This window comes from Myxocyprinus asiaticus, chromosome 4, assembly GCF_019703515.2.
Source record: "Myxocyprinus asiaticus isolate MX2 ecotype Aquarium Trade chromosome 4, UBuf_Myxa_2, whole genome shotgun sequence".
In the NCBI taxonomy this organism is placed as follows: domain Eukaryota; kingdom Metazoa; phylum Chordata; class Actinopteri; order Cypriniformes; family Catostomidae; genus Myxocyprinus; species Myxocyprinus asiaticus.
This window is the reverse complement of record NC_059347.1, coordinates 18,513,026-18,540,895: the sequence shown is the minus strand read 5'-3', so window position 1 is coordinate 18,540,895 and position 27,870 is coordinate 18,513,026. Positions and strand designations below refer to the sequence as shown.

Here is a 27,870-nt window from a genome sequence, read left to right as displayed (position 1 = left end):
TTTTGAAAACCAAAGTCACTGCACCCTTTACCAAGAAATTTTGGAGCACTTCATGCTTCCTTCTGCTGACCAGCTTTTTAAAGATGCTGATTTCATTTTCCAGCAGGATTTGGCACCTGCCCACACTGCCAAAAGCACCAAAAGTTGGTTAAATGACCATGGTGTTGGTGTGCTTGACTGGCCAGCAAACTCACCAGACCTGAACCCCATAGAGAATCTATGGGGTATTGTCAAGAGGAAAATGAGAAACAAGAGACCAAAAAATGCAGATGAGCTGAAGGCCACTGTCAAAGAAACCTGGGCTTCCATACCACCTCAGCAGTGCCACAAACTGATCACCTCCATGCCACGCCGAATTGAGGCAGTAATTAAAGCAAAAGGAGCCCCTACCAAGTATTGAGTACATATACAGTAAATGAACATACTTTCCAGAAGGCCAACAATTCACTAAAAATGTTTTTTTTATTGGTCTTATGATGTATTCTAATTTTTTGAGATAGTGAATTGGTGGGTTTTTGTTAAATGTGAGCCAAAATCATCACAATTAAAAGAACCAAAGACTTAAACTACTTCAGTCTGTGTGCATTGAATTTATTTAATACACGAGTTTCACAGTTTGAGTTGAATTACTGAAATAAATGTACTTTTCCACGACATTCTAATTTATTGAGATGCACCTGTATATATATATATATATATATATATATATATATATATATATATATATATATATATATACATATACACACACATATATACAGTATGTTACACAGTATAAACTGTATGTGTGTGTGTGTATGTATGTGTTAGATTAAAAATATTAATATGTACACTGCCGTTCAAAGGTTTGGGGTCACTTGACTGAAATGTTTCTTATGATCTTTAAAACCTTTTGATCTGAAGGTGTATGCTTAAATGTTTGAAATTAGTTTTGTAGACAAAAATATAATTGTGCCACCATATTCATTTATTTAATTACAAAACTAAAATTTTATTTAAAAAAAAGGTTTTTTAAATTGATGACTTGGACCGAATAATAAAGAAAAGCAGCCAATAAGTGCCCAACATAGATGGGAACTCCTTCAATACTGTTTAAAAAGCATCCCAGGGTGATACCTCAAGAAGTTGGTTGAGAAAATGTCAAGAGTATATTTCTGCAAATTCTAGGCAAAGGGTGACTACTTTGAAGATGCTAAAATATAACACAGTTTTGATTTATTTGGGATTTTTTTTAGATGCAACACAATTCCCATAGTTCCATTTATGTTATTCCAAAGTTTTGGTGAATTTACTATTATTCTAAAATGTGAAAAATAATAATAATAAAGAATGAGTAAGTGACCCTAAACTTTTGACCAGTAGTGTGTATAAAGATTTTAAAACTATAGAGAAAAACTAAACTTACAAAACATAGGTAAATGCACATACATTACAAATGTAAAATGTTTGACTCAAAATTGCATTACTGACCTGTTCAGAATGGCTGGATATCTTGGCACTTTGACTGTTCTCTCTCCACTCAGCTGCCTGATTTATACTTTTATATACTTATTCTTTGTTTTTTTATTGCCGGATATCCCATATAGGCCTGTCACAAGGTGGATCACCTTAAGTTATACTGAAGTCAGACTGACGCACCTCACAGATGACCATAGCAACTTTATGAGGGTGATGTTATAAAAAGCCTCCGTCTCTATGGTTTTATTGATTGTAACTTATCAGTGTGTAGATATTAGCAGGTTATTATTACACTAATTACTAACAAATCACACACAATATAGTATAGACCTGAAATGCCCAAACTTTGGCCCACCTTGACGTACATGACAAGAGTGGAAAAAAAATGAATACATTTGCTATTGATGCAGCTTTTCATTGCATTAATTTAGCAGATTGCAGAGTAATGTTTTTTGCATAATGAAATCATAAAGGAGGGGAACCAGGGCAACTTTAATATTTTAAGATAATACAGTTTGCAGAGCCTGAAATTCGGCTAATAGGCCTAATTCCCGTAATTTCAACTTTCATAAAGTGGGAAATTCCCTCATTCTTTTATGAACTTTACAGTGCAGCTGCGAATTAGTAAACCAATAGATACAGATGAACAAATCAAATCAATAAACTTGTTTTTGTATCAAACTGTAATTCCAGAAGCTGTGCGAGTAAATCTGCTCTATCTCTCCCTCTCTTTCTCATACTCAAACCAGCCAATCTAGCACCAACAATCATGCCATGGTCGAAATCACTGAGATCACATTTTTTTCCCCATTCTGATGGTTGATGTGAACATTAACTGAAGCTCCTGACCCGTATATGCATGATTTTATGCACTGCACTGCTGCCACACGATTGGCTGATTAGATAATAGCATGGATGATTGTTGGTGCCAGATGGGCTAGTTTGAGTATTCCTGTAACTGCTGATCTCCTGGGATTTTCACACACAACAGTCTCTAGAATTCACTCCGAATGGTGCCAAAAACAAAAAACATCCAGTGAGCAGCAGTTCTGTGGATGGAAATGCCTTGTTGATGAGAGAGGTCAACAGAGTGCCAGACTGTTTCAAACTGAAAAAGTCTGCGGTAACTCAGATAACCGCTCTGTACAATTGTGGTGAGAAGAATATCATCTCCGAATGCTATTCTGAGATGCGGGTTGGAGCTGTTTTGGCAGCACGAGGGGGACCTTCACAATATTAGGCAGGTGGTTTTAATGTTGTGGCTGATCAGTGTAGCATGTCATAAAAAAACAATTTCAAAACATTTCAAAAACAGAAGTTTTTTTAGGTTTTAAATTGTAAAACAATCATTTTCATAAAATAATTTCAGGCCCTGAGTTTGTTATAATGCAATGTTTTCTCAGTCAAGTTTGATTTTTTTGGCCCTTCGTAGAAAAAGTTTGGGCACCTCTGTTTTAGAGGTATTGATTCATACGATCACATAGTGGTAATATTGTTATTTGATTGAATAAATTGATTTAAACACCACCTACGGTCCATCCTCACTTACCTAATAAACATAAACCAAAAACCAGAAAGTGAGATAAAACTTCAAGTCTTGACCTATTTGGAGATGACAGTGTGTCAGTATACTGGAGGTGAGAATGTTCTGTTATGGGTTTAGAATTTACTTACAATGGCTTCAAGCCTGTGGAGATATTGTTGTGCCCAGATAATTAAGTTACTTTATGAGATTGGGTTTAAGAGGACTGGTTCAGTTTATAATGGTTGCTGGGTTAGGAAAACTGAGGAACAGTGACGTGGAAAGGTGCAACAAAGAGTGTGTGTAATTGGTCCCAGAGAGAGGGAACTATATCCTGGAGACCAGAGGGCCAAAGTCACACTGATCCCAGATCAGTTTGGTAAACTCCCTCCACTCTCTCCCTCCCTTGATCAGCATGAATGAACAGCTAAGAAGTGGGGGTTGGTGGGATAGATGGATTAGGATTGTGGCTAACTAGGCCTAACTGTTTGGGAACAAAGGCTCTCCTGTATATGATTTAGCATGTTGTAAACTCGTGTACCACAGATAAACATACAGTTCTGTTCAGTCTTCTTAAATCCATTATACACGCGTCTCTTATTCCATTCTCTTGTATATAAAGATACAACATTCATGCACATATACAGTACCCATAAGCTTCATGAAAGCTGAAAGCTAATTAATCCAAGATTTTAAACATGACATCTACACTGTCAACAAAGTGACTGTGTCAGATATATATATAATTTTGAAGTACAGGATTGTTGTGCATACAATATTGTAAAAGCATAAATACACAAACAAAAACAGGGAAAAAAATAATAAACAGGCAAAATAAGATAAATAAATAAAGTGTCATTAATATAAATTAAGAAAATGGCAATATACAATATAAAATAGAATCCAATAAACAATGACAATAGAAATAAACTTTCAGGAAGATATATTTTGCTCTCAAAATAGCATAAGCAAGCAAAAGCAACTGAAAAGCAAAGAAAAATTGTGATATTATGAATTTTTATATATATTTATAAAAACTATAAACATAGATTTTTAAATAAATAATGAACAAATCTGCTGAAAAATGCAAAAATAAGATAAATACTGTTAGACTAGCGCATAGTGCCTAGATGGCGCTGTTGTGCGGATCGAGTGAGTGGCGGAGTTGCTCAGTGCAGCAGCAGCGTGTTCTCAAACTCTAAACCGCGCAGGACTGAACAACGCTCGCCGAGCAGCGGATACACGGTGCTTTCAGTGAACTGTTTGAATCGTTCTTGCGGACTTTATGCACGAGAACCCACATTATAATATCTAAAGCAGTAAACAAGGCATGCGCTTGACGTCCGTCTAGAAACCGTACCATGTAACAGAATACTCGCTTGTGGCCGGCGGCTTTGAAGCAGGAGTGAAGAGCAATCAATCACCGGATACCTCCACCGTTATTCGGGGAGCGCTGCTGAGGAGGCAGGGTAACCGCTGCTCTAATGCTGCCCTGACCGGGCCAACTCACTCAGTGGTACCACTTCGACCCAACACTGGATCAGGTTTTATAGCGGGACAAGTGCACGGCAAAGATGTTGCAAGTGTTGGCTTGCGGCGTGGTGGTTTTCCCCGGTCTCTTCTTCACTTTGAGAAAAGTGCTCCCGTCCATTTTCAAGCAGTGGACAGATGCCGACGTCGTGCTGGTCAGCGAGAGGTGAGTTTTATGTGACAGTTGTGCAGGTCTGTAAGGCCAGACAGCTCTTGTTTTTTCGTTATGTGCCGATTCGCGGCTGTTTAGTGGCAGAAGCGGTCTCATCTGTCATAGCTCGAAGTGATACACATCAAAGAAAATGTTTGCTGTGATACAGTGGAACAGCGTGATGCACAAGAGCATAACAGCTGTTAGATACCAGGGCCCAGTTGCGAGAAACACATCAAGTTAAGAAAACCCTTAGTTATAATTGTGTTTAAAAATGGAAGTGTAGCTTATTTCACTGAGGGTTTTCTTAAAAGAGGCTCTTGCAACCTACTGCAGCTGATGTGTTTGTATACTGCCCTATAGATCATGGAAGGCAAATTTTATACAAATAGCCTATATGTAGTATATCAGCTTGTCTTATGGCGTGTTCAGTTAATAGTTCATTATAATCGGGCTAAACTGTTGCAATTCTGCTCATGTTATCCTATGAACTATATTCAGCTGATCTCATGGCCTCTCTTATGGTGGCCCAGGGGTGCACAACAAAATTAATAAAGCAAATAAATGCTGAAAATGCAAAAAAAAAAAAAAAAAAAAGAAGTAAATAAATAAAAAAGAAAAAAAATAATAAGCTACAGCGCAACGAAAATAAGCCACAACATAACAAATTTAAGCCACAGCAAAATAAAGCCACAACACATAGAAAAACCACAACACAGCGCAATTAAGCCACAACAAAACAATATTAAACCACAACAAAACAATATTAAACCACAACAAAACAAAATTAAACCACAACAAAACAATATTAAACCACAACAAAACAAAATTAAACCACAACAAAACAAAATTAAACCACAGCACAACAATATTAAGCCAAAACACAATGAAATTAAGCCACTGCACAAAAAGCAATAACACAACGAATTGGAGCATTTTCTGATAATTTAATTGTGTTGTGGTTTAATTTCATTGTGTTGTGGCTAAATTTCGTTGTGTTGTGACTAAATTTCATTGTGTTGTGACTAAATTTCATTGTGTTGTGGCTAAATTTCATTGTGTTGCGGCTTAATTTAATTGTTTTGTGGTTTAATTTTGTTGTGATGTGGCTAAATTTCGTTGTGTTGTGACTAAATTTCATTGTGTTGTGACTAAATTTCGTTGTGTTGTGGCTAAATTTAATTGTTTTGTGGTTTAATTTTGTTGTGATGTGGTTTAATTTAATTGTGTTGTGGCTAAATTTCATTGTGTTGTGGTTTAATTTTGTTGTGATGTGGCTTAATTTAATTGTGTTGTGGCTAAATTTCATTGTGTTGTGGTTTAATTTTGTTGTGATGTGGCTTAATTTCGTTGTGTTGTGGCTAAATTTAATTGTTTTGTGGTTTAATTTTGTTGTGATGTGGCTTAATTTAATTGTGTTGTGGTTGAATTTCATTGTGTTGTGGTTTAATTTCATTGTGTTGTGGCTAAATTTCGTTGTGTTGTGGTTTAATTTCGTTGTGTTGTGGTTTAATTTCATTGTGTTGTGGTTTAATTTCGTTGTGTTGTGGCTTAATTTCATTGTGTTGTGGCTAAATTTCATTGTGTTGTGGTTTAATTTTGTTGTGATGTGGCTTAATTTAATTGTGTTGTGGCTAAATTTCATTGTGTTGTGGTTTAATTTCGTTGTGTTGTGGTTTAATTTCATTGTGTTGTGGCTTAATTTCGTTGTGTTGTGGTTTAATTTCGTTGTGTTGTGGCTAAATTTCATTGTGTTGTGGCTAAATTTCATTGTGTTGTGGCTAAATTTCGTTGTGTTGTGGTTTAATTTCGTTGTGTTGTGGCTAAATTTCATTGTGTTGTGGTTTAATTTCGTTGTGTTGTGGCTTAATTTCGTTGTGATGTGGCTAAATTTCATTGTGTTGTGGCTTAATTTCGTTGTGTTGTGGCTTAATTTTGTTGTGATTGGCTAAATTTCGTTGTGTTGTGGCTTAATTTCGTTGTGTTGTGGCTTAATTTCGTTGTGATGTGGCTTAATTTCATTGTGTTGTGGTTTAATTTCATTGTATTGTGGCTAAATTTCATTGTGTTGTGGTTTCATTTCGTTGTGTTGTGGCTAAATTTCGTTGTGTTGTGGTTTAATTTCGTTGTGTTGTGGTTTAATTTCATTGTGTTGTGGCTAAATTTCGTTGTGTTGTGGTTTAATTTCGTTGTGTTGTGGCTAAATTTCATTGTGTTGTGGTTTAATTTCGTTGTGTTGTTGCTTAATTTCATTGTGTTGTGGCTTAATTTAATTGTGTTGTGGCTTAATTTAATTGTGTTGTGGTTTAATTTCATTGTGTTGTGGTTTAATTTCATTGTGTTGTGGCTAAATTTCGTTGTGTTGTGGTTTAATTTCGTTGTGTTGTGGCTAAATTTCATTGTGTTGTGGTTTAATTTCGTTGTGTTGTGGCTAAATTCGTTGTGATTGGCTAAATTCGTTGTGTTGTGGCTTAATTTCGTTGTATTTTGGCTTAATTTCGTTGTGTTGTGGCTTAATTTCGTTGTGTTGTTTTTTTTGTGACTTTTGTGATGTGGCTTAATTTTATTGTGTTGTGGCTAAATTTCATTGTGTTGTGGTTTAATTTCGTTGTGTTGTGGTTTAATTTCATTGTGTTGTGGCTAAATTTCATTGTGTTGTGGTTTAATTTCGTTGTGGTGTGGCTTAATTTTGTTGTGTTGTGGCTAAATTTCGTTGTGTTGTGGCTAAAGTCATTGTGTTGTGGCTAAATTCGTTGTGATTGGCTAAATTCGTTGTGTTGTGGTTTAATTTAATTGTGTTGTGGCTTAATTTCGTTGTGTTGTGGCTTAATTTCGTTGTGTTGTTTTTTTTGTGACTTTTGTGTTGTGGTTTAATTTCATTGTGTTGTGGCTAAATTTCATTGTGTTGTGGCTAAATTCGTTGTATTGTGGCTAAATTCGTTGTATTGTGGCTAAATTCGTTGTATTGTGGCTAAATTCGTTGTGTTGTGGCTTAATTGTGTTGTGGCTTAATTTCGTTGTGTTGTGGCTTAATTTCGTTGTGTTGTGGCTAAATTTAATTGTGTTGTGGTTTCATTTCATTGTGTTGTGGCTTCATTTCATTGTGTCGTGGTTTAATTTCGTTGTGTTGTGTCTTAATTTCGCTGTGTTTGGTTTAATTTTGTTGTTGTGGTTTAATTTCGTTGTGTTGTGGTTTAATTTCTTTGTGTTGTGGCTTTGTTGTGTTGTGGCTTTGTTGTTTTGTGACTAAATTTCGTTGTGTTGTGGCTAAATTTCGTTGTGTTGTGGTTAATTTTGTTGTTGTGGTTAATTTTGTTGTTGTGGTTTAATTTTGTTGTTGTGGTTTAATTTCGTTGTGTTGTGGCTAAATTTCGTTGTGTTGTGGTTTAATTTTGTTGTGTTGTTTTTTTTGTGACTTTTGTGTTGTGGTTTAATTTCATTGTGTTGTGGCTAAATTTCATTGTGTTGTGGCTAAATTCGTTGTATTGTGGCTAAATTCGTTGTATTGTGGCTAAATTCGTTGTGTTGTGGCTTAATTGTGTTGTGGCTTAATTTCGTTGTGTTGTGGCTTAATTTCTTTGTGTTGTTTTTTTTGTGACTTTTGTGTTGTGGTTTAATTTCATTGTGTTGTGGCTAAATTTCATTGTGTTGTGGCTAAATTCGTTGTATTGTGCCTAAATTCGTTGTATTGTGGCTAAATTCGTTGTGTTGTGGCTTAATTGTGTTGTGGCTTAATTTCGTTGTGTTGTGGCTAAATTCGTTGTGTTGTGGCTAAATTTAATTGTGTTGTGGTTTCATTTCATTGTGTTGTGGCTTCATTTAATTGTGTCGTGGTTTAATTTCGTTGTGTTGTGTCTTAATTTCGCTGTGTTTGGTTTAATTTTGTTGTTGTGGTTTAATTTCGTTGTGTTGTGGTTTAATTTCATTGTGTTGTGGCTTTGTTGTGTTGTGGCTTTGTTGTTTTGTGACTAAATTTCGTTGTGTTGTGGCTAAATTTCGTTGTGTTGTGGTTAATTTTGTTGTTGTGGTTAATTTTGTTGTTGTGGTTTAATTTTGTTGTTGTGGTTTAATTTCATTGTGTTGTGGCTAAATTTCGTTGTGTTGTGGTTTAATTTTGTTGTGTTTTTTTAGTGTTTTTTTTTGTTTTGTTGTGACTTTGTTGTGTTGTGGCATAATTTCATTGTGTTGTCGTTTAATTTCGTTGTGTTGTCGTTTAATTTCGTTGTGTTGTTGTTTAATTTCGCTGTGTTTGGTTTAATTTTGTTGTTGTGGTTTAATTTTGTTGTTGTGGTTTAATTTCGTTGTGTTGTGGTTTAATTTCATTGTGTTGTGGCTTTGTTGTGTTGTGGCTTTGTTGTGTTGTGGCTAAATTTTGTTATGTTGTGGTTTAATTTTGTTGTTGTGGCTAAATTTCGTTGTGTTGTGGCTAAATTTCGTTGTGTTGTGGCTTAATTTAGTTGTTTTGTGACAAAATTTCGTTGTGTTGTGGCTAAATTTCGTTGTGTTGTGGTTTAATTTTGTTGTTGTGGTTTAATTTTGTTGTTGTGGTTTAATTTCGTTGTGTTGTGGCTAAATTTCGTTGTGTTGTGGTTTAATTTTGTTGTGTTGTTTTTTTAGTGTTTTTTTTGTTTTGTTGTGACTTTGTTGTGTTGTGGCATAATTTCATTGTGTTGTCGTTTAATTTCGTTGTGTTGTCGTTTAATTTCGCTGTGTTTGGTTTAATTTTGTTGTTGTGGTTTAATTTCGTTGTGTTGTGGTTTAATTTTGTTGTGTTGTTTTTTTTAGTGTTTTTTTTGTTTTGTTGTGACTTTTGTGTTGTGGCATAATTTCATTGTGTTGTCGTTTAATTTCGCTGTGTTTGGTTTAATTTTGTTGTTGTGGTTTAATTTCATTGTGTTGTGGTTTAATTTCGTTGTGTTGTGGCTTAATTTCGTTGTGTTGTGGCTTTGTTGTGTTGTGGCTTTGTTGTGTTGTGGCTTTGTTGTGTTGTGGCTTAATTTCGTTGTGTTGTGGCTTAATTTCGTTGTGTTGTGGCATAATTTCGTTGTGTTGTGGTTTAATTTCGTTGTGTTGTGGCTAAATTTCGTTGTGTTGTGGCTAAATTTCGTTGTGTTGTGGTTTAATTTTGTTGTGTTGTTTTTTTTAGTGTTTTTTTTGTTTTGTTGTGACTTTGTTGTGTTGTCGTTTAATTTCGTTGTGTTGTCGTTTAATTTCGCTGTGTTTGGTTTAATTTTGTTGTTGTGGTTTAATTTCATTGTGTTGTGGTTTAATTTCGTTGCGTTGTGGTTGAATTTCGTTGTGTTGTGGTTGAATTTCGTTGTGTTGTGGCTTTGTTGTGTTGTGGCTAAATTTAATTGTGTTGCGGCTTAATTTCGTTGTGTTGTGGCTTCATTTCATTGTGTTGTGGTTTCATTTCATTGTGTTGTGGCTTCATTTCATTGTGTTGTGGTTGAATTTCGTTGTGTTGTGGTTGAATTTCGTTGTGTTGTGGCTTTGTTGTGTTGTGGTTGAATTTCGTTGTGTTGTGGTTGAATTTCGTTGTGTTGTGGCTTTGTTGTGTTGTGGTTGAATTTCGTTGTGTTGTGGCTTTGTTGTGTTGTGGTTGAATTTCGTTGTGGTTGAATTTCGTTGTGTTGTGGCTTTGTTGTGTTGTGGTTGAATTTCGTTGTGTTGTGGTTGAATTTCGTTGTGGTTGAATTTCGTTGTGTTGTGGCTTTGTTGTGTTGTGGTTGAATTTCGTTGTGTTGTGGTTGAATTTCATTGTGTTGTGGCTAAATTTAATTGTGTTGTGGTTTCATTTCATTGTGTTGTGGCTTCATTTCATTGTGTTGTGGCTTCATTTCATTGTGTTGTGGCTAAATTTAATTGTGTTGTGGTTTCATTTCATTGTGTTGTGGCTTCATTTCATTGTGTTGTGGCTAAATTTAATTGTGTTGTGGTTTCATTTCATTGTGTTGTGGCTTCATTTCATTGTGTTGTGGCTTCATTTCATTGTGTTGTGGCTTCATTTCATTGTGTTGTGGCTTCATTTCGCTGTGTTGTGGCTTCATTTCGCTGTGTTTGGTTTAATTTCGTTGCGTTGTGGCTTAATTTCGTTGCGTTGTGGCTTAATTTTTTGTTGTGGTGTTTTTTGTTTTGTTGTGGTTTAATTTCGTTGCGTTGTGGCTTAATTTCGTTGCGTTGTGGCTAAATTCCGTTGCGTTGTGGCTAAATTCCATTGTGTTGTGGTTTAATTTCGTTGTGTTGTGGCTAAATTGAATTGTGTTGTGGTTAAAGTGAAATGTGTTGTGGTTTAATTTTGTTGTGTTGTGGCTTCATTTTGTTGTGTTATCCCTTTATGTTGTGTTGTGTCATAATTTTATTGTGCTGTAGTTTATTTCCATTGTGTTTTCAGCTTTTATTTGCCTTGGTAATTCTGTTGTGCTTTGATCAGTTGAACCAGGGACTGAGATTTCACATTCAAAATTAAATGCAAGCAAGGAAAGTTCAAATGCAATACATTTAGAAACAAAAATGCACATAAGTATTCATTGGCAGAAATGAATACTTGTACTAGAGCCTGACTGATATGGGATTTTTGAGACCGATACTGATTACCGATATGGTGGCCAATATAGTTAATTTTTGAGCTGGAATAAAACAGACCATTTCTACGTGGATTTTTCACAGATTTTGCACCGATATGACTATGCAAAGGTACTCCGAAGGCTGCTTCCTTAAACAAATATTTTTATCAAAGAATATTTGACATTATTATTATACATTGTCAACAAATTCTAGAAATGAACACTGAGAAAATAAAGAATAAATAAAAATACAATAAATAGCTTAATAAACATCAGTACTGCTAGTATGTCAATTGCTGACCATTTAAAGAATAAATAAAATACAATAAAATCAGTACTGTATTTTTAGTATCAGTCAATTGCTGACCATTTAAATAATGAATAAATAAAAATACAATAAATAGCTAAATAAAAATCAGTACTGTATTTTTAGTATGTCAATTGCCCACCATTAAAATAAAGAATAAATAAAAATAAAATAAATAGCTAAATAAACATCAGTACTGTATGTTTATTATCAGTCAAATGATGACCATTAAAATAATGAATAAATAAAAATAAAATAAATAGCTAAATAAACATCAGTACTGTATGTTTAGTATCAGTCAAATGCCCACCATTAAAATAAATAATAAATAAAAATAAAATAAATAGCTTAATAAACATCAGTACTGTTTAGTATCAGTCAATTGCTGACCATTTAAATAATGAATAAATAAAAATACAATAAATAGCTAAATAAAAATCAGTACTGTATTTTTAGTATCAGTCAATTGCTGACCATTTAAATAAAGAATAAATAAAAATTAAATAAATAGCTAAATAAACATCAGTATTACTGTTTAATATCAGTCAAATGCTGACTATATTAATACTGCTGAGTCAAGAGATAAACAGCGGCAGCGGTGTTACACCGTATTCTGCTATACAAGTTCAGGGGAAAACCAGACTTTTTCAATGGTGGAAAACCAGACTTTTAAATATTACATTTTATAAATGACACGACTGGAATTGTTCGGTTGAAGTGGGTACCAAACTGTGAATCCTGAGCAAAACAGTTTGGTGAATACATGTTTACACATTTGCATCCACTCAGCTGACAAAGCAATGAAAGTAGCAACGTGATTAGCTAGTTAGCTAAAAGCTCGTTGTCACGGAGTGTAAAAGATGGACCAGCATTGCATCTCACCAACTAGGTAACAGCGTAGCTTGAAATCAACACTCAACAGACACAATCCACCACCGCACCGTCGTCTGCTGAGCTGCAAAAAGATGCTCTGATGTTTACATTTCAGTCTGCTGCATTACTGACTGCACTGACAAACTTTAGCTGGTTGACATAGCAAACAATAGCAAAGATAAACATGAGTGACATGGTTGTCAGGGACAGGGTTAATATTATATTAGTTATATTGAAAAGGGAAAATGATGGGGTCATTGTTTATTAATTTTCCAGTATGTATTTCACAAACTAGTTAGCAACTTACCGCAAAGACACCGCTTAACTCCGCCCTGTCTGCAGAGCCACCGTCAGTTCAGAGTCAGCTCTGTAAACAATGGATTCGGAGCGCGCTCTGCTGGACAAACTACGCTATGACACCAATTCTAAAGCATTGTTTTATGCATTATATGTTCTGAAAAAAAGTTTTCATATCTGCGCATATCCGTAAACATATACGCCGATACGATATATTGGTGAAAGGCTAATATCGGCCAATAATATCGGTGGACCAATATATTGGTTGGGCACTAACTTTACATTTAGGACACTTGGGACAAAGAGTTCCTACCAAAGTATTCATATTCATTATGTGATTGCAAATGTATGAATGTCATTGCATTTGATTACAATATGTCAAACCAATTGCCAATTATTTTAAAGAAAGATACTTTTTTTTTTACAGATGTGCAATTATCACTGAATATATCAACTGTTTGTTGTCCTCTAACTTAACAACTGCATTTCTGAAATATCTAGCAACTATTTATTTAAACTTATTTAAATATTATTGCAACTGATGGAGGAGAACCCTTATCAGTGGTCATCCACACATCCAATGCTGCAGTGTTTTGTGTGTGCAGATAAGCAGTTTCTGATCAGTTTGTCTGATCAGAAAAACATCATTGACAGTAGTTCTTGTGTGTTTGTTAGCTTACAATAGCAACACAATGTATGTACTGTAAGGCATGCAACTATATTGCGCACTCAGCTATGTGATGTTTAGGCTTCATAATTTTAATGAAAAGTATTTAAACTAATTTGCTCCTTTTTAAAGATGTTGTTCATGTGGTTTTGTAATCTATAATGAACCAATTTCACATCCAAAGTTAAATGCAAGCAAGGAAGGTTCAAATGCAATCCGGCTGTAACATTTATTGCCTTTTTTCCTCACTTTGCCATTTTCCATTTTAGTTTCTAAATTATTGGTGTTGTTGGAAAGTGTTACAGAAACAACCTGACCTGGCTGGATCTACCTAATCCCTCTGTTCTCAATATGGGTCTGCTTTGCTAAGGGCAATTGTTGGGGGTTTTAATGTAGCAGTACCCATAATCCCAGCCAATTCAGTACCATTTTATTTGCTTCATACTGTATCTATTGGCTTATTACGTGCTACTTTTTACCTGAGTGTTGTTTGTGTTTTACAAACTATTCTGCTCTATTAATTTTGTTAGGATTTCTCTATTCTGGGGCTATAATGGCTAAATTGTGCAATGCTTCCTTTCAGATTTGTGTCGACCTAACCATTGTATACATCTTGGATTAGATTCCCTCAATCCAACCAATTGCGTATCATTCATTGTAAAACAAACACTAAAATGATACCACATCAGAATAAAAATGTGTTAAATACACAAATATGCACCCTTTTGAATGTGCAGTACAGACAAGTTTTAAATTCTTATACTTTAAAGCAATTAACAGTAAGCAGAATGCATGCCCCAATAAACAATGACTGCTGCTTGTCATTCTCTAGCAATGTAAATTCTCATCAGTCCTGTTTGCATGAGTGTGCAATTTCTGTTCACTGGAACATTTAGATTAGATTAGGTGTTTATATTCCTCAGTGTCACTTCTATAAGAACAGGGTAAGAGACGAGTCCTTGCTTGTGCAATCATCTGACTGTAGTTCCTGCAGACAATATCATTGCTGCAGAGTGATCCGTCGATAAAGTTACTCTTTGTCCAGCACTTTGGATTAGCTTGGTTTGGGATTGACTTAACATACCTCAAACCCTGTCCCTTACCAAAGACCAGCTATGTTTTGGAGACAGACTTAATGGTTTGTAATATCTATCTCAGCAGTTTGTGATTGCAATATAGGTTGAATTAATGGTAATTAAAGGTAAGCTGATCTCTTCAATTTGTTTCCGTGAGATACTTTGATAGCTATATACGTCTTTTTTATTGATAAAGGATTCATTCTCACTTATTTTCCCCCTCCAATAAAATCAACATGTGGACACTTAGCACAAAGGGTACAGAGCCTATACCAGTTTTCATTATTCATCATGCAGTGGCCCCAAAAAGTATGTGGACATTTTAGCTTCACTTAAAAATCTTAAAAATATAAAAATATCAAAGCAAGTGGGAATGATTGCTGTTAAAAAAGTAATTGAAAAGTGAAGAATTGGCTTGATATTCTGTACATTGAAATTCATACATTTTTAAGTTTGGCTTAAGTGTCCAAATACTATTTGAGGCGGCTAAGTATTTGCAGACATTTAAAAAATGTATGGAAGTGATATTCTGCCAATTTTAAATAAATTAATAAAAGGGAAAAAACGAAAATGAAAACCTGATTAACCATTTCATTATTAAAATGTGTCCGCAAAATATGTGCCAAAATTAAATTTAGGAACAAAGAGGTTTGGCTAATGTATGCATATATAAATACAAAAATAAAACTAATGTTACATGCATAATAGATCAGTTATGAATAAAGGATACCATAATACAATATAATACAACCGCCATTTAGCTTTAAACTGGTTAGTTCCCTTCAGAACAGTCTGAAATCGCTCCTTATAGTGCATTAGAGCAGGGTGATAGGACAATGTTATTGGATATCGACGATATCTAACAAAGATCCCGATACCGACTGCGACACTCAATTGACAGACGATGATCAGCAAAATCGGGAAATGGCAAAACCATGGATCTGGGAAATGGATCAAGCACCTCGTCTAAATATAGGCGCGGGTAAATTTGCTCATCTACCTGCAACAGGCGGGCGATCTGTAAGACATCTCAGAGTGACACATGACTATTAGTCACAAAGACACACGCTTTATTATATTTTTAAGAACAGACAAAAGAGGGAGCCTGGGTAGCTCAGCAAGTATTGACGCTGACTACCACCCCTGGAGTCGTAAGTTCGAATCCAGGGTGTGCTAAATGACTCCAGCCAGGTCTCCTAAGCAACCAAATTGGCCTGGTTGCTAGGGAGGGTAGAGTCACATGGGGTAACCTCCTTGTGGTCACGATTAGTGGTTCTCGTTCTCAGTGGGGCGCGTGGTAAATTGTGCGTGGATCGCGGAGAGTTGCATGAGCCTCCATATGCTGTGAGTCTCCGCGGAGTCATGTACAACGAGCCACGTGATAAGATGCGCGGATTGACTCTCAGAAGCGGAGGCAACTGAGGCTTGTCCTCTGCCACCCGGATTGAGGTAACCGTGCCACCACGAGGACCTACTAAGTAGTGGGAATTGGGCATTCCAAATTGGGAGAAAAGAGGATAAAAAATTTAAGTAAAATAAAATGAACAGACAAAAGAAAAGCTGTCATTGCTCGTGTCTGATTCTCTGTTTGTTCAGAGGCGTGCAACACAAGCCTGTCTCGTGGAACAAGTGCATGTAAAGAGTTTTCACTCTTTTTTTTTTTTTTTTTTCTCTGTTTCATTCGTCTGAAAACTTTTTTCAAGAATAATGTCGTCTATGAGAATGCTGCAAATGATCTCCGATCATCTCAGGAGGTGCTGTGAGTTTAGTTCGCTTTATTTCCACACGGTTAGCATGCATTGTGAACGCAACTGCAGGTTCAGTAATAATATCTTTGTATTAAAGAAACAAAGACGAAAGTGATTAAATCATAAAATAATAAAAGACACGTTCACCTTGAACCTAAAATTGAGTTCTGTTTTATTTTCTTCAGGCACCATTAACTGTATTACCAAAAAAACAGAATACAAACACAAATTCAATAAGAGCACACATTTGGCAGCATTATTTTGGGAACACAAGGGAATTTATTAGGCTTTATTATTATGATTATTATTATCTTTACATTTATAATTGTCTGTAGTTCTTAATCTGTAAGCTATTAGTAATATTCCACCTGTTGTTGACAGATGCTTGTGTGATGGCAAATGGAGTCGTTGGAGATGGTAAATGTTTAGATTTGGGGAGGTGGTTAAATAAGATTTTTTGATCACTTCGTTATTTTAACTGTTTTTCATTTAGTTTAAAGTGCAGTTTGAATTTAGAAATGTCTTTTATGTTTTATATGTTTCAATAAATTAATTTAATTTAATTTGCTTTTATTTTAAAGCAAAATAATTAAAGCAAAAATATTCACTGACCCTCGACGGGGGGGGGGGGGGGGTCACGATATAATTGTATATTGCAATATATTTTAAGGCAATTATCGCTAAAATATTTTTTACATATCGCCCCACCCCTATAGTGCATAGCATTAAGTGGCATTCACTATAAAGAGTGTAAAGTGAATGAGTGAGTGATTTCGCTTATTGACATTTATTTGGGCTGTGCTCTTTTTGTGGTAACATTAATGGAGAAATCGCATATCGTAATCAGAGAAGAAAGCAACAACAACTGACTTTGTTCAAATGGACACAAACAGTTATGAATAATGACACAGAAAGCCGAACTCTGCAACATACATCCATTTACCTGCTTATCATATGTGTCGCAGGGAATGAACTCTGCAGCATGAACTTTCTTGATTTAAAGTGTGCTTTTTTCCCTTCAGTCTCGCGGGCTCCACATCTGTTTCGAAAAGGCTCATGTAATCTGAGACAGTATCTGTATTACATTGGGTGTTAATATAGTAATGATAATCTATTGTTAAATTCTGTAATCAGTGCATCAAAATGTCTTTGTCAGATCGGTGCATTGCGATGCATTTTTTCACCCCTAATATATATACTCATATTTATATATACACCCCTAATATATACTCTTAAATCCCTTAATTTAGTGATAAAGGACTATTATGATGTTTAATATGAAAATAAATCAAATTTGGGCAATTTATAATTTGTAGGTGTCTTCCTTCCTGTTATATGAGGGCATGTGATGTGTCATGTTGATTGCCTTGTAAAGGTGAGCTTTATATCCACGAACACAACACACAGGAGGTAAATTCAGTTATATAAAACTGCCGAACCCTCAACCTTTTCACCTCATTTATTTCAGCCAAATGCTGTGTAGTATTGAGGTGGTGCGCAATGACTGGTGGGTAAATTTCCCTCTCCGCATCCTGTGAAGTGATATACACTTACACGATACACTTATTCCCTGTGCCGTTTGCAGTGTATTTTGGACTGAACATTTACGCCTCCTATGATTTAGAATCTCACTTAACATGGGTAAATATCCTATCAAGTCCACTTTGCAGGGCATTATATCAGCTATTGGAATGTACCCTCAGGAGGGCCTTGCTCCTTCACTGACTATGTTTTCATGGACACTGGAAAGTGGCTTATTGCGAGAAAGCGGGTTATTGAGAGAAAACAGCGTTCCTGTTTACATGCACTGTATAAGTGGCATACTCTTTACTCCCATATACATGTGGCTTGGTCGGTAAGCGGCTTTCTCCACAGTAACATAATTTCCCCACGACGCTTGTGTAAATAACAAACATTGGATCTGAGGGAGACTTTGCTATTTTATTCTCCGTTGCTTCGCTTTATTTCCAGATATTCCAGAGTAGTTGCTGTGTTTCCTTCACTTTCTATCGCGACCTGCAGGGAAATTGCGCTGCAATAGTGGGGTATCCCTCTTACGTAAAACTCTGGGATTCCCCCAGTGTACGGGTGCATATATGCGAACGTGAGGGACAGTCGCTATTTTACATTGGTGTATAAATGGGTATAGTTTATAGCAGTGGTTCTCAACTGGTTTTGCTTCAGGACCCAAATTTTACACTGGAAATCAAGTGGCGACCCACCATAGTAAAAACGTAACCTGTATTTAATGTATCCTGGGTCGCATTTCCTTTTATCTTTCATAGTTTTGTTCATGGTTTTCAGGTATTAGGGCATGCATCAAGTGACATTATTTTTGTTGTTGATGTCACCAACAAAAGCTACAGGAAGTTCTCTCTCTCTCTCTCTCTCTCTCCCTCTCTCTCTCTCCCTCTCCCCCCCCCCTTTTAAAAATTCAAGAGCATATTTATTTATATGAGCCCATTATTATCCCATTTGTTTCCTAATTTTAAACATCAAATGAAACAGAACATAGCCTACATATTACACAGGAGGAAATGACCATGGTTAGGTCAATGTAGCTAGTCTTAAATAATAGTAATAATAATAATAAATGATAGTATTTATTTAAAAAAATACTAGCCGAAACACATTTTTAAACTTTAACCACAACTGCCACTGTTGATATAAACATGACGTCTAATACAGTGTTTCCCAACCTTTTTTCTGCCACGGCACACTTTTTACGACTAAAAAATCCTACGGCACACCACTATCCCACATAGGCTAACCATCGTCAATATTTTTCCTTTTCAAGAACTTGTCCATGTTTTCTGTCCGTCTTAGTAGTGTGTTTACTTGTAATGTTTGAAATTCGGCTATTAAAGTAAAAAAAATAAACAAGTCACATAGGTAGGCTACGCTGTGTGAGGTCACAGGTGGCAAGAGCACTAAATTGGTAATGAAAAAACAACAAATTTGCTTCTTTTCTAATTTGTAGATTTGTTCTTGCAATGCCACAACAAATTACAGGGATGCAAACTCATAAGTGGCGAAAAAGGTAAGACAATCTCTGGTCCATGAAATTTTTTTCTGGGGATATTTTTGTTTTAAAAAATAAGCTAAAAGCACCAATTCCAGCTATTTTGGAGATTCAAGTTTATTCAAGTTTACAATTGTGCAGAATTAGCTGCAAAATAAATAGTATTTTGGTGAGGCTTGCTTGTGTTTCACAGATTTGTTCAATTTTATTAACTGATTAGTTCAGTGACCCTGTAGGGCTTTACTGGTTGTTTAGATCAGTGTTACTATCATAAATAATTAATAATTATTTCTTTAGTTATTAATTAATATTTAAATTAATTAATTGAATCTAACTCATTAAAACCTCATATGGGGCTCCAGTAAATGTAGTGTGCTACGTTTAGGAGCAAATTTGGTTATTAGCAATAATTAATAATTATCAAAGATAATTATTAATTATTAAAATCAATAGAACATTGATGAGAATCAATGTTAGCTTTTTTTAATCCTTTAAATCAACAATTATCAAAGATAATCGTTAATTGTTAACATCGATGAAACATTAATTAAAATTAACACTAGCTTATTGATCATTCAAATTCAACAATCATCAAAAATAATTATCAATTATCAAAAATCAACAGAATATTAATAAGGATTAACATTGACAGGGCACCACCCTGGAATCAGGGACTAATAACCAGATAGTAAAACAGTCTCAATATTAGATTGTTTTCTTAGGAAAATCGACATCCGAAGAATATCAATTTTCGGGGAAAAAACAATGAATGAAGGCTTGAATCCGAGCACTGACATCCCGTCAGCATAACACAGGCGTATGCAAAACAAACCAAAACACTTCTCTTTGTAATATAAACAAAGTTTTTTATGCAGTAATATCAATTAATAATTAATACAATGCAGTCAATAAACTTCCAACTTCCAACTACAAACTAAACAGTGATATGATTAGATATGGAAACTAAAATAATCCTATAACACATAAGGTGTGTGTGTGACAGTGTGTGTGTGTAAGGAGGGACGCGCACAAAATGGCGGACGTGATTCTCATGGAGAGTATGTCATGCGAGACTTCCGGCCAGGGAATATGACCGTGAATGGGGGCGGAGAGAAATCAGTCAATGGCGTCTACCAGTTACCGTGTGTATCCGCTTGTACGATAGCTTAGGGACAAAGCTGGGCTTTAGCATTAAGCTATCTACGAGCCAAAAATGTGTGCCAGAATGTTTGTGAGGGGTCGCGTGCGTGCGTGCGTGCGTGCGTGCGTGCGTGTGTGTGTGGTTAGTATGAGAGAGAATAAAGTGACGGCCCTAAAGCCGATTTCGCGATCGTGGGAGAGAAAGCAGCTGTTAGTTTATCACTCAGAGACGCGGTGGATGGCTCGTAAAAGTCCCGCGTTCTTTGACTCTTTAATGGATAACTCAGTTTGCCGGTTTCACCGGCGATGGCGAAAATGCACAACAGTCCAATTTGGTTGGACCACAAATTTGTGATAATTAATACCCTGAGTATTAATAATGAGCGGACATGGCGGTCCGTAAACTGTACAAGCAAAAACCTTGAAACACAAGAATAACACGCTATAATATTCTATCTCTGCCCAGACGTAACCTCTTACTTGAATCGCATGAGGACACAGGTAGAACGTGTGTTCATCAGTCCTTTAAATCCAAACCGGTTCCTTGAGGCTCGTGTGATGACGGGAGGCCGTTTCCTCACTCTGTTGGCGGGCACGGCTGTTGATTCTCGGTGGGCTGGCGGAGAACTTCAGAAATGTCGACTTGATTGAAGATGGAAGATGGAAGAGAAATCTTTAATCTCTCCACTTCTGCAGGCAAACGGATGAAGATGCGGATTGCTCGGCGGTTTCCTTCGGATCCGTTAGAGTGTTTGGTTGAACACAGAGTAATCTCAACTCGTCCAGCGAGATGGAGATTGTATGGCCACAGTTTCAAGTCAGACATTACTTCCTTGTGCAACAAGGTTGCACCTGAGAGCAGCGATGAGCTGCGTCTACACACTGCAAACAAAGTTGCTGGAAGCAAATCCCAGAAGCATTTCAGAGGTATTTCTACTCCTGATGATGTCATGGTTTGAGGGACGTTCTGTTGTGTGCCTCATCCAATAGGAGTTGAGAGTTCGATCCTTTAGTGAGCAAGGCTTCATGGGATTTGTAGTCTATTTTGGACTCCCTTTGTTTGATTTTGGCACGGTTTTTATCAGTAAGATTTATGACTTTGTATGTGGGCCTGAGTTTAGGTTTTGTGTTAGGCCTGCCTTTGTCTTCTATCTGAGTACATGAGGCCCAACACTGTGTAGGGTATATATCTGTACATATAGAAGACCAAACACACATACACTCACATAATAATAATTTTGAGTTTCAATAATGTTCTTTCGTCATTGTAAAGCGCATTTCACCTGAGTTGAGTCAAGGCGTCAACGCTCCGTTCAACGTCATCGTCAAGCGCCGCATTGCCCTCCACATGACAAGAGTTGCAGAAAGCGTCACAGAGGGGCGATTTTATGAGTTTGCCGTGTAAAAAAGCGGGAGGTGTGCACAGTAAACATTGAAAACATGTATTTGGAAGAGAGAACAAAGCTTGCAGTTGCTTTGATAGCAGAAAGTAATAAAAGGACTCGTTTATGTTTAGGTCTAATCGTTTTTTATTTATTTATTTATTTATTTTTTTATTGATTCAACCATTAAATATATACATAGCAGAATACACATATACAGAATAAATATACAAAAACAGTACAGAGCAGGTGGCGCAGCTGTAAATACTTATAGAACTGAGATCTAGGAATCCCAAAAAGTTGAACCAAATTTTGAAAGGATCTCAACACTCCATTCTCATACAGGTCACCGAGCGTAGTAACCCCCCTCCCAATCCACTCTGACCAGCAAAAAGGGGACTTGTTGATGCATAGTTTGGGGTTCAGTCATATGCTCGAGGCAACATTTAAAAAAATGTCAGAATTAAACAGTCTGGACACTTTAGTCAATACCGAGTTCAAGTGCGAGATAACGGGATGTAACTTAGCTTCTCCGATTCATTTGATAGAAAGGCTCTGCAGTGGTGAAATAGGGGCAAGAACTTCCTGTTCTATACAGAACCAGGAAGGGGCTCTCTCAGGTAGAAGCGACCAATGAGCCAAATGTCTGAGACCGAATGCATAATAATAAAATAAAATCTTGTGTAGGCCTAGCCCACCTTTGTCAATCGGCCTATGTAACTTATTGAAATGTAATTTGGGACGCTTACCATTCCGAATGAAAGACTTTGCTATGCTATCAAATTGCTTGAAATAAGAGAGGGGGACATCTACAGGGAGATACTGCAGTAAGTAATTGAATTTTGGAATACAATTCATTTTAATAACGTTAACCTTCCCAATCATAGATAAATTTAATGAAGCCCACCTGCCCACATCGCTCGAAATCCGTTTTATTAAGGGGTCAAAATTAACTCTAACTAAATCACACAAATTTGCTGGAAATAAAATACCCAAACACTTAATGCCCTGTTTGGGCCACTGGAAAGCACCCAGCTGGAAAGCCGTTTCTGGGCAGTACGCTGTCCGAGCCAAAGCTTCGGATTTAGACCAAATGACTCTGTATCCTGAAAACTTAAAAAAGGAATTAATAATTCTGTGGAGGCAAGGCATAGATCTACTGGTGTCAGAGACAAATAATAAAATATCATCTGCGTAAAGCAAGAGTTTATGCGCCATACCTCCTGCCACCACCCCTGGAAAATCATCCTCCTTTCTTATCGCGGTTGCTAATGGTTCCAGGGCAAGACAGAACAATAATGGGGAAAGAGGGCAATCCTGCCGGGTGCCCCTATCCAAAGTAAAATAATCTGAAATTAGTCCATTTGTTTGTACCGCTGCTACTGGGTGTCTATAAAGTAACTTAATCCATCCAATAAATGTACTCCCAAACCCGTATATTTCCAAAACCTTAAAAAGATAATCCCATTCTACCATATCAAACGCCTTTTCGGCGTCAAGTGAGATGGCAGCGACCGGAGATTGTTCATTCGCTACTGACCACATGATATTGATGAGACGCCTAATGTTCTCAGAAGAGCTACGGCCCCGAATAAACCCCACCTGATCTTTATGTATAAGTGATGTCATAACTTTACTTAATCGATTAGCCAGAATTTTTGACAACATTTTTACATCTAACTTGATCAGGGAAATTGGACGGTAACTTTTACACTCGCTTGGATCTTTGTCCTTATTAAGAATCAGACTGATCCAGGCTTGTGTTGGCGGAAGCTTTCCATTCTTTAATGATTCAGTATAAACTTCTAGCAAAAGTAGAGCCAGTTCTGTAGCATAAGATTTGAAAAACTCAGCAGCAAAGCCGTCAGGCCCCGGAGCCTTGCCTGTAGGCAAGGTCTTAATAACCTCGCCAAGCTCCTCCAAGGTTATCTCAGAATCAAGAGAATTGTTTTGCTCAGTCGTCAGTTTAGGGAGATCTAATGGTTCCACAAAGTTTCTAATATCTTCATCAGTAGACGAAGACGTGGAACTATAGAGATCAAAGTAGAATTCTTTAAAAGCATTATTAATATCAATGGCCGAGGTAAATATTTCACCACCAGCAGATTTCACTGAGCGAATGGTAGAAAAAGAATCTCTCTGCTTTATATACCTAGACAAAAGTTTTCCAGCTTTGTCCCCCGACTCAAAGTATGACTGTCTTGCCCTGAATAACCAAAACTCCACTTTCCGCGACAAAATAGTATTATATCTGTATTTCAATAGAGTCAATTTTCTGAGGCCATCAGAAGACAAACGGCGTTTCAGCTCTGCTTTGGCATTTTTAATATTTCCTTCCAACTCCACGAGTTGTCGTGCTTTGGATTTTTTGATGAATGAGGCATACTGTATGATCCGACACCTAAGAACCGCTTTAAGTGCCTCCCAAGCCATGTCCACAGTGGATACTGAGGACCAATTGGTCTCCATATAAACACTGATTTCAGCCTTTAGCATTTGTTGGAAATCAGGATTTTGCAAAAGGGACACATTAAGGCGCCAACTATATGATTTCTTTTTCTCTGTATGTGGCACCACCTCTAAACTCACCAGGGCGTGATCTGAGACTAAGATGTTTCCAATTGAGCAATCAACAACAGATGAAATGAGGGACTTGGATATAAAAAAAAAAATCTATTCTAGAATAAATTTTATGGACTGATGGAAAAAAAATTCAAAAGTCTCCAAATATCTGTAAGACCAAGATTTTGACACATCCTGTGAAGCGTCAAGGTTGCTCTAGGGGGCTTACACACTTTTGCTTCACTGTGATCAAGGACTGAGTTCATCAAAAGATTAAAGTCTCCTCCCAATATTATATCATGAGGGGTGCCAGCGGTTTGCAACATCCCTTCAAGATCTGTAAAAAAGCCCTGATCATCAGCGTTAGGCGCATAAACATTAGCCAAAATCAACCTTTGCCCTTGAATTTCAGCTAAAACAATAATTACTCTTCCTAATTTATCTTTGATCTGTTTGAGAAATTTGAATTGTAGATGTTTATTATCAATATAATGACTCCCTTGCTCTTACTTGAGCCAACACTAAAGAAAACATGTCCACCCCATATCTTCCCAAATTTTTCAGCTTCCTGCGGGGAAAGATGCGTTTCTTGAAGAAACACTATATCATATTTCTTACGTTTAAGAAAAGTAATAACCTTCCTTCTTTTTATGGGGTGCCCCAACCCATTCACATTCCATATGGGGAGAGATAGTACACTCATATTAACAACTGACATATTGATATAATAAAAAGAAAAACTGTCAAAAACAAAATTATACAGACCACATTCCCCATTAGTGAAACAATCAAACCCCAAACTTCCCCCAAACAAAACAAACAGAAAAAAGAAAAACGTGCGCATTAACCCCGCGCATGAAAGCGGCAACCGGCGTCAATCCCTTTAAACTCAAAAGGTCCATGAATGCCCACGAGCCCCCACGACAACTTTGCCATCGGATTGCTCAATTTTGCCTCACAAATTTGTGAAGCAAAATTACATAACAGAAAATACTTTGTAAAATAACCCCCAGCCAAAAGGAAGAATGAACACAGAACATGTAGATTAATTCACAGGATTGTTTTAAAGGTGTGATCCTCCACGAAGCAAATTTCAGCTGGTATAAAACTGTTCAGTTTCACGGATAGACAAACAAATGTTCAGTGAGCCAGATGTTTTGAGTTCAGCGTATGACGTAATCGTTCCAGTGTCCCGTAAATGGCACAAGTTCCAGCCACTAGGTGGAGCCAACACAAAAAGAAACAAAACCGACATCCCGGTTCCCCGGATGGTCAAGTCAATTCACTCGGAGGCCGCATAAAAGTATATACCATGACTTACCCAATCCGTCAGCTTTATAAAAGACATCCTTTGTGTGAGCATGTAGATATTTTGCAGTCATCCGTAGTGTCAGCTCTCAAACTGGCCGGGAACTTCAATGCAAAAGTAATCTTTCATCAATGCAAAAACTTCTTTAAGGAAAGTGTTATTCACAATACAAACTCCAGCCGCTAGGCGGCGCCAACGCAAAAAGAAACCAAAATGATGCCCAGCTTCCTCAAAAGCCAGAGTAAGTACAGCGAGTCAGACACACTCATATGAGAAACAGCCAATGGTTTACTCAGTCATTGATTCAATAAAAGACATTGCCTGATTGGGACATGTAAATACTTTGCGACCATTCTTCGTTTCTATTCTCAGTTTGGCTGGAAACATTAGAGCAAACGAGATCTTTCGCTGATGTAAGAGTTTCTTGCATTCCTTGAACCGATCGCGTTTCTCTCTTGTCGAACTCACAAAGTCCGGGAACAAGAAACTATTATGATTCCTCCAAGAAAGCTTCACTTTGCTCCTCGCCTGGCGCAACACGAGATCTTTATCGGATGACCTCATAAATTTAGCTAGAATCGATTGGGGCCTTTCTCCCTCAGCAGATCTGTGAGCTGGGACTCTGTGAGCTCGCTCGATTTCCAGCTTGTGGCCTGTTATGTCAAGCAGACTCGGGAAGAGCTCGTCTAGGAATTTCACCATATCTCTGCCCTCCTCATGCTCAGGAATTCCAGCAATTCTGACGTTATTCCTGCGGTTTCTGTTCTCAAGATCTTCAAGCTTTTCAAGAATACGTTCCAGATCAACTTTGGTCTCGGGCAGATTAGCGGTTAATTCCCTCTCCGAAGACTCCAAATAATTGATTCGTGTCTCAGCATTCGACACTCTTGTAACTAACTCAGAGAATTTTATTTCCATCGCCATAATCGATCGACGTATTACAGCGAGATCCTCCAAGTCAGCAAGAACCTTCGTCAACATCACCGACATATTGGACAACTGACGCTGGATCTCCTCTCCCACCGCGCCATCCAAATCGAGTCCCCGATCTTTAGGTCTGTCGGGGCTTTCATCTTGAACACGTAAGTGCTTTTAATGTCTCCAGAGCCTGATGAGTTTGACTTCTTTGCCATGTTTTACCTTAAAGAGCAAATGTGTAACTGGGTGTATCGAATTTCACCAAATTATAACATGAGAATAATAAATTTTTTTAGCAAAGTGCGCAGAGCCTTTCGTTCACACGTCTTCTTGCATGGCGTCACGTGACCTCCTCGAAGCGTTTTCTTGGTGAATTTAAATTAGCTCAATAACTGGGGTCTCTGATATTCGTAAACGATAAGCTAATATTTAATTAAAAGAAATTATGAGACGTTCAATGTCTCTTCACAAATTTGGACAGTTTTTAAATATTTCTTGTTGCTTAGTACTCTCAAAGACATTATTGGTGAAGCAAAAACGTGTGTGTGAAAAACACTTTGGTGTAAAGTGGCGTCACTTCATAGACTTCAATGTATTCTGCAGCACTGATGCGAGTCATGTGAAAGGCCCTTAACGCGTATAAATATCACTCACTTTTGCACATTAATTATTGCTCTTCACAATCACAGAAGTGACTGATTTTTTTTTTTTTCATGCATTTATTTATTTTGTGGAATTTGATAATTTTCCACGGCACACCTGACAATCTTTCACGGCACACTAGTGTGCCGCAGCACAGTGGTTGGGAAACACTGGGCTTATAGATTCTACCTATAGATTATTTAATATGAAACTATAATGTTTTGTGAAAAATAACAGTTACTTTTACTTATGTAAAATCATGACATTTTTTTGTAAAGGTGATGATGTGTAATGAAAAATAAAATAATTAATTGGTGCATGCTAGCACAGTGTTGCTCGCTCTTTTCCTCCTCAGTGCTGTTTGGCATGTTGGAGCTGCCTACTGTTTGAGAGGTTTGACAGATATTTGGACTCAAGTATGGCTGCTGCGTTGCGAGCTCCGACACAACATAGTAGTGTTTTGTTTGTTTTGTTCACAATTCTTATCCAAGAATTTCACACACCATTGCACTTGTGTATATGGTTGTGTGACAATAAAGTGATTTGATTTAAGCCCGACCGGGCTTTCCCACTAGAAAAGTCTCACTAGAATTGAAATTGGTCACATCAGTTTTGAGGTCTGCGTGCCGCAATATCGAGGGAAGCCCGGTTGTTGCGCGCACACCAGAGAGCATAGCAGATCATTTGCGTGAGCTGGTTC

At 36.9% G+C, this 27,870-nt stretch overlaps 1 protein-coding gene across 1 annotated transcript in view; it reads left to right on the top strand.

Moving 5' to 3' along the window:
* The first annotated feature begins 4,199 nt into the window (after nucleotides 1–4,199).
* Nucleotides 4,200–27,870, top strand: part of LOC127440213 (TLC domain-containing protein 3A-like) — a 52,455-nt gene continuing 28,784 nt past the window's right edge. Inside the window, exon 1 of the mRNA XM_051696683.1 lies at nucleotides 4,200–4,676. Coding sequence (XP_051552643.1) covers nucleotides 4,555–4,676 — 122 coding nt within the window. The 5' untranslated portion in view covers nucleotides 4,200–4,554. The remainder of the gene's footprint in view (nucleotides 4,677–27,870) is intronic.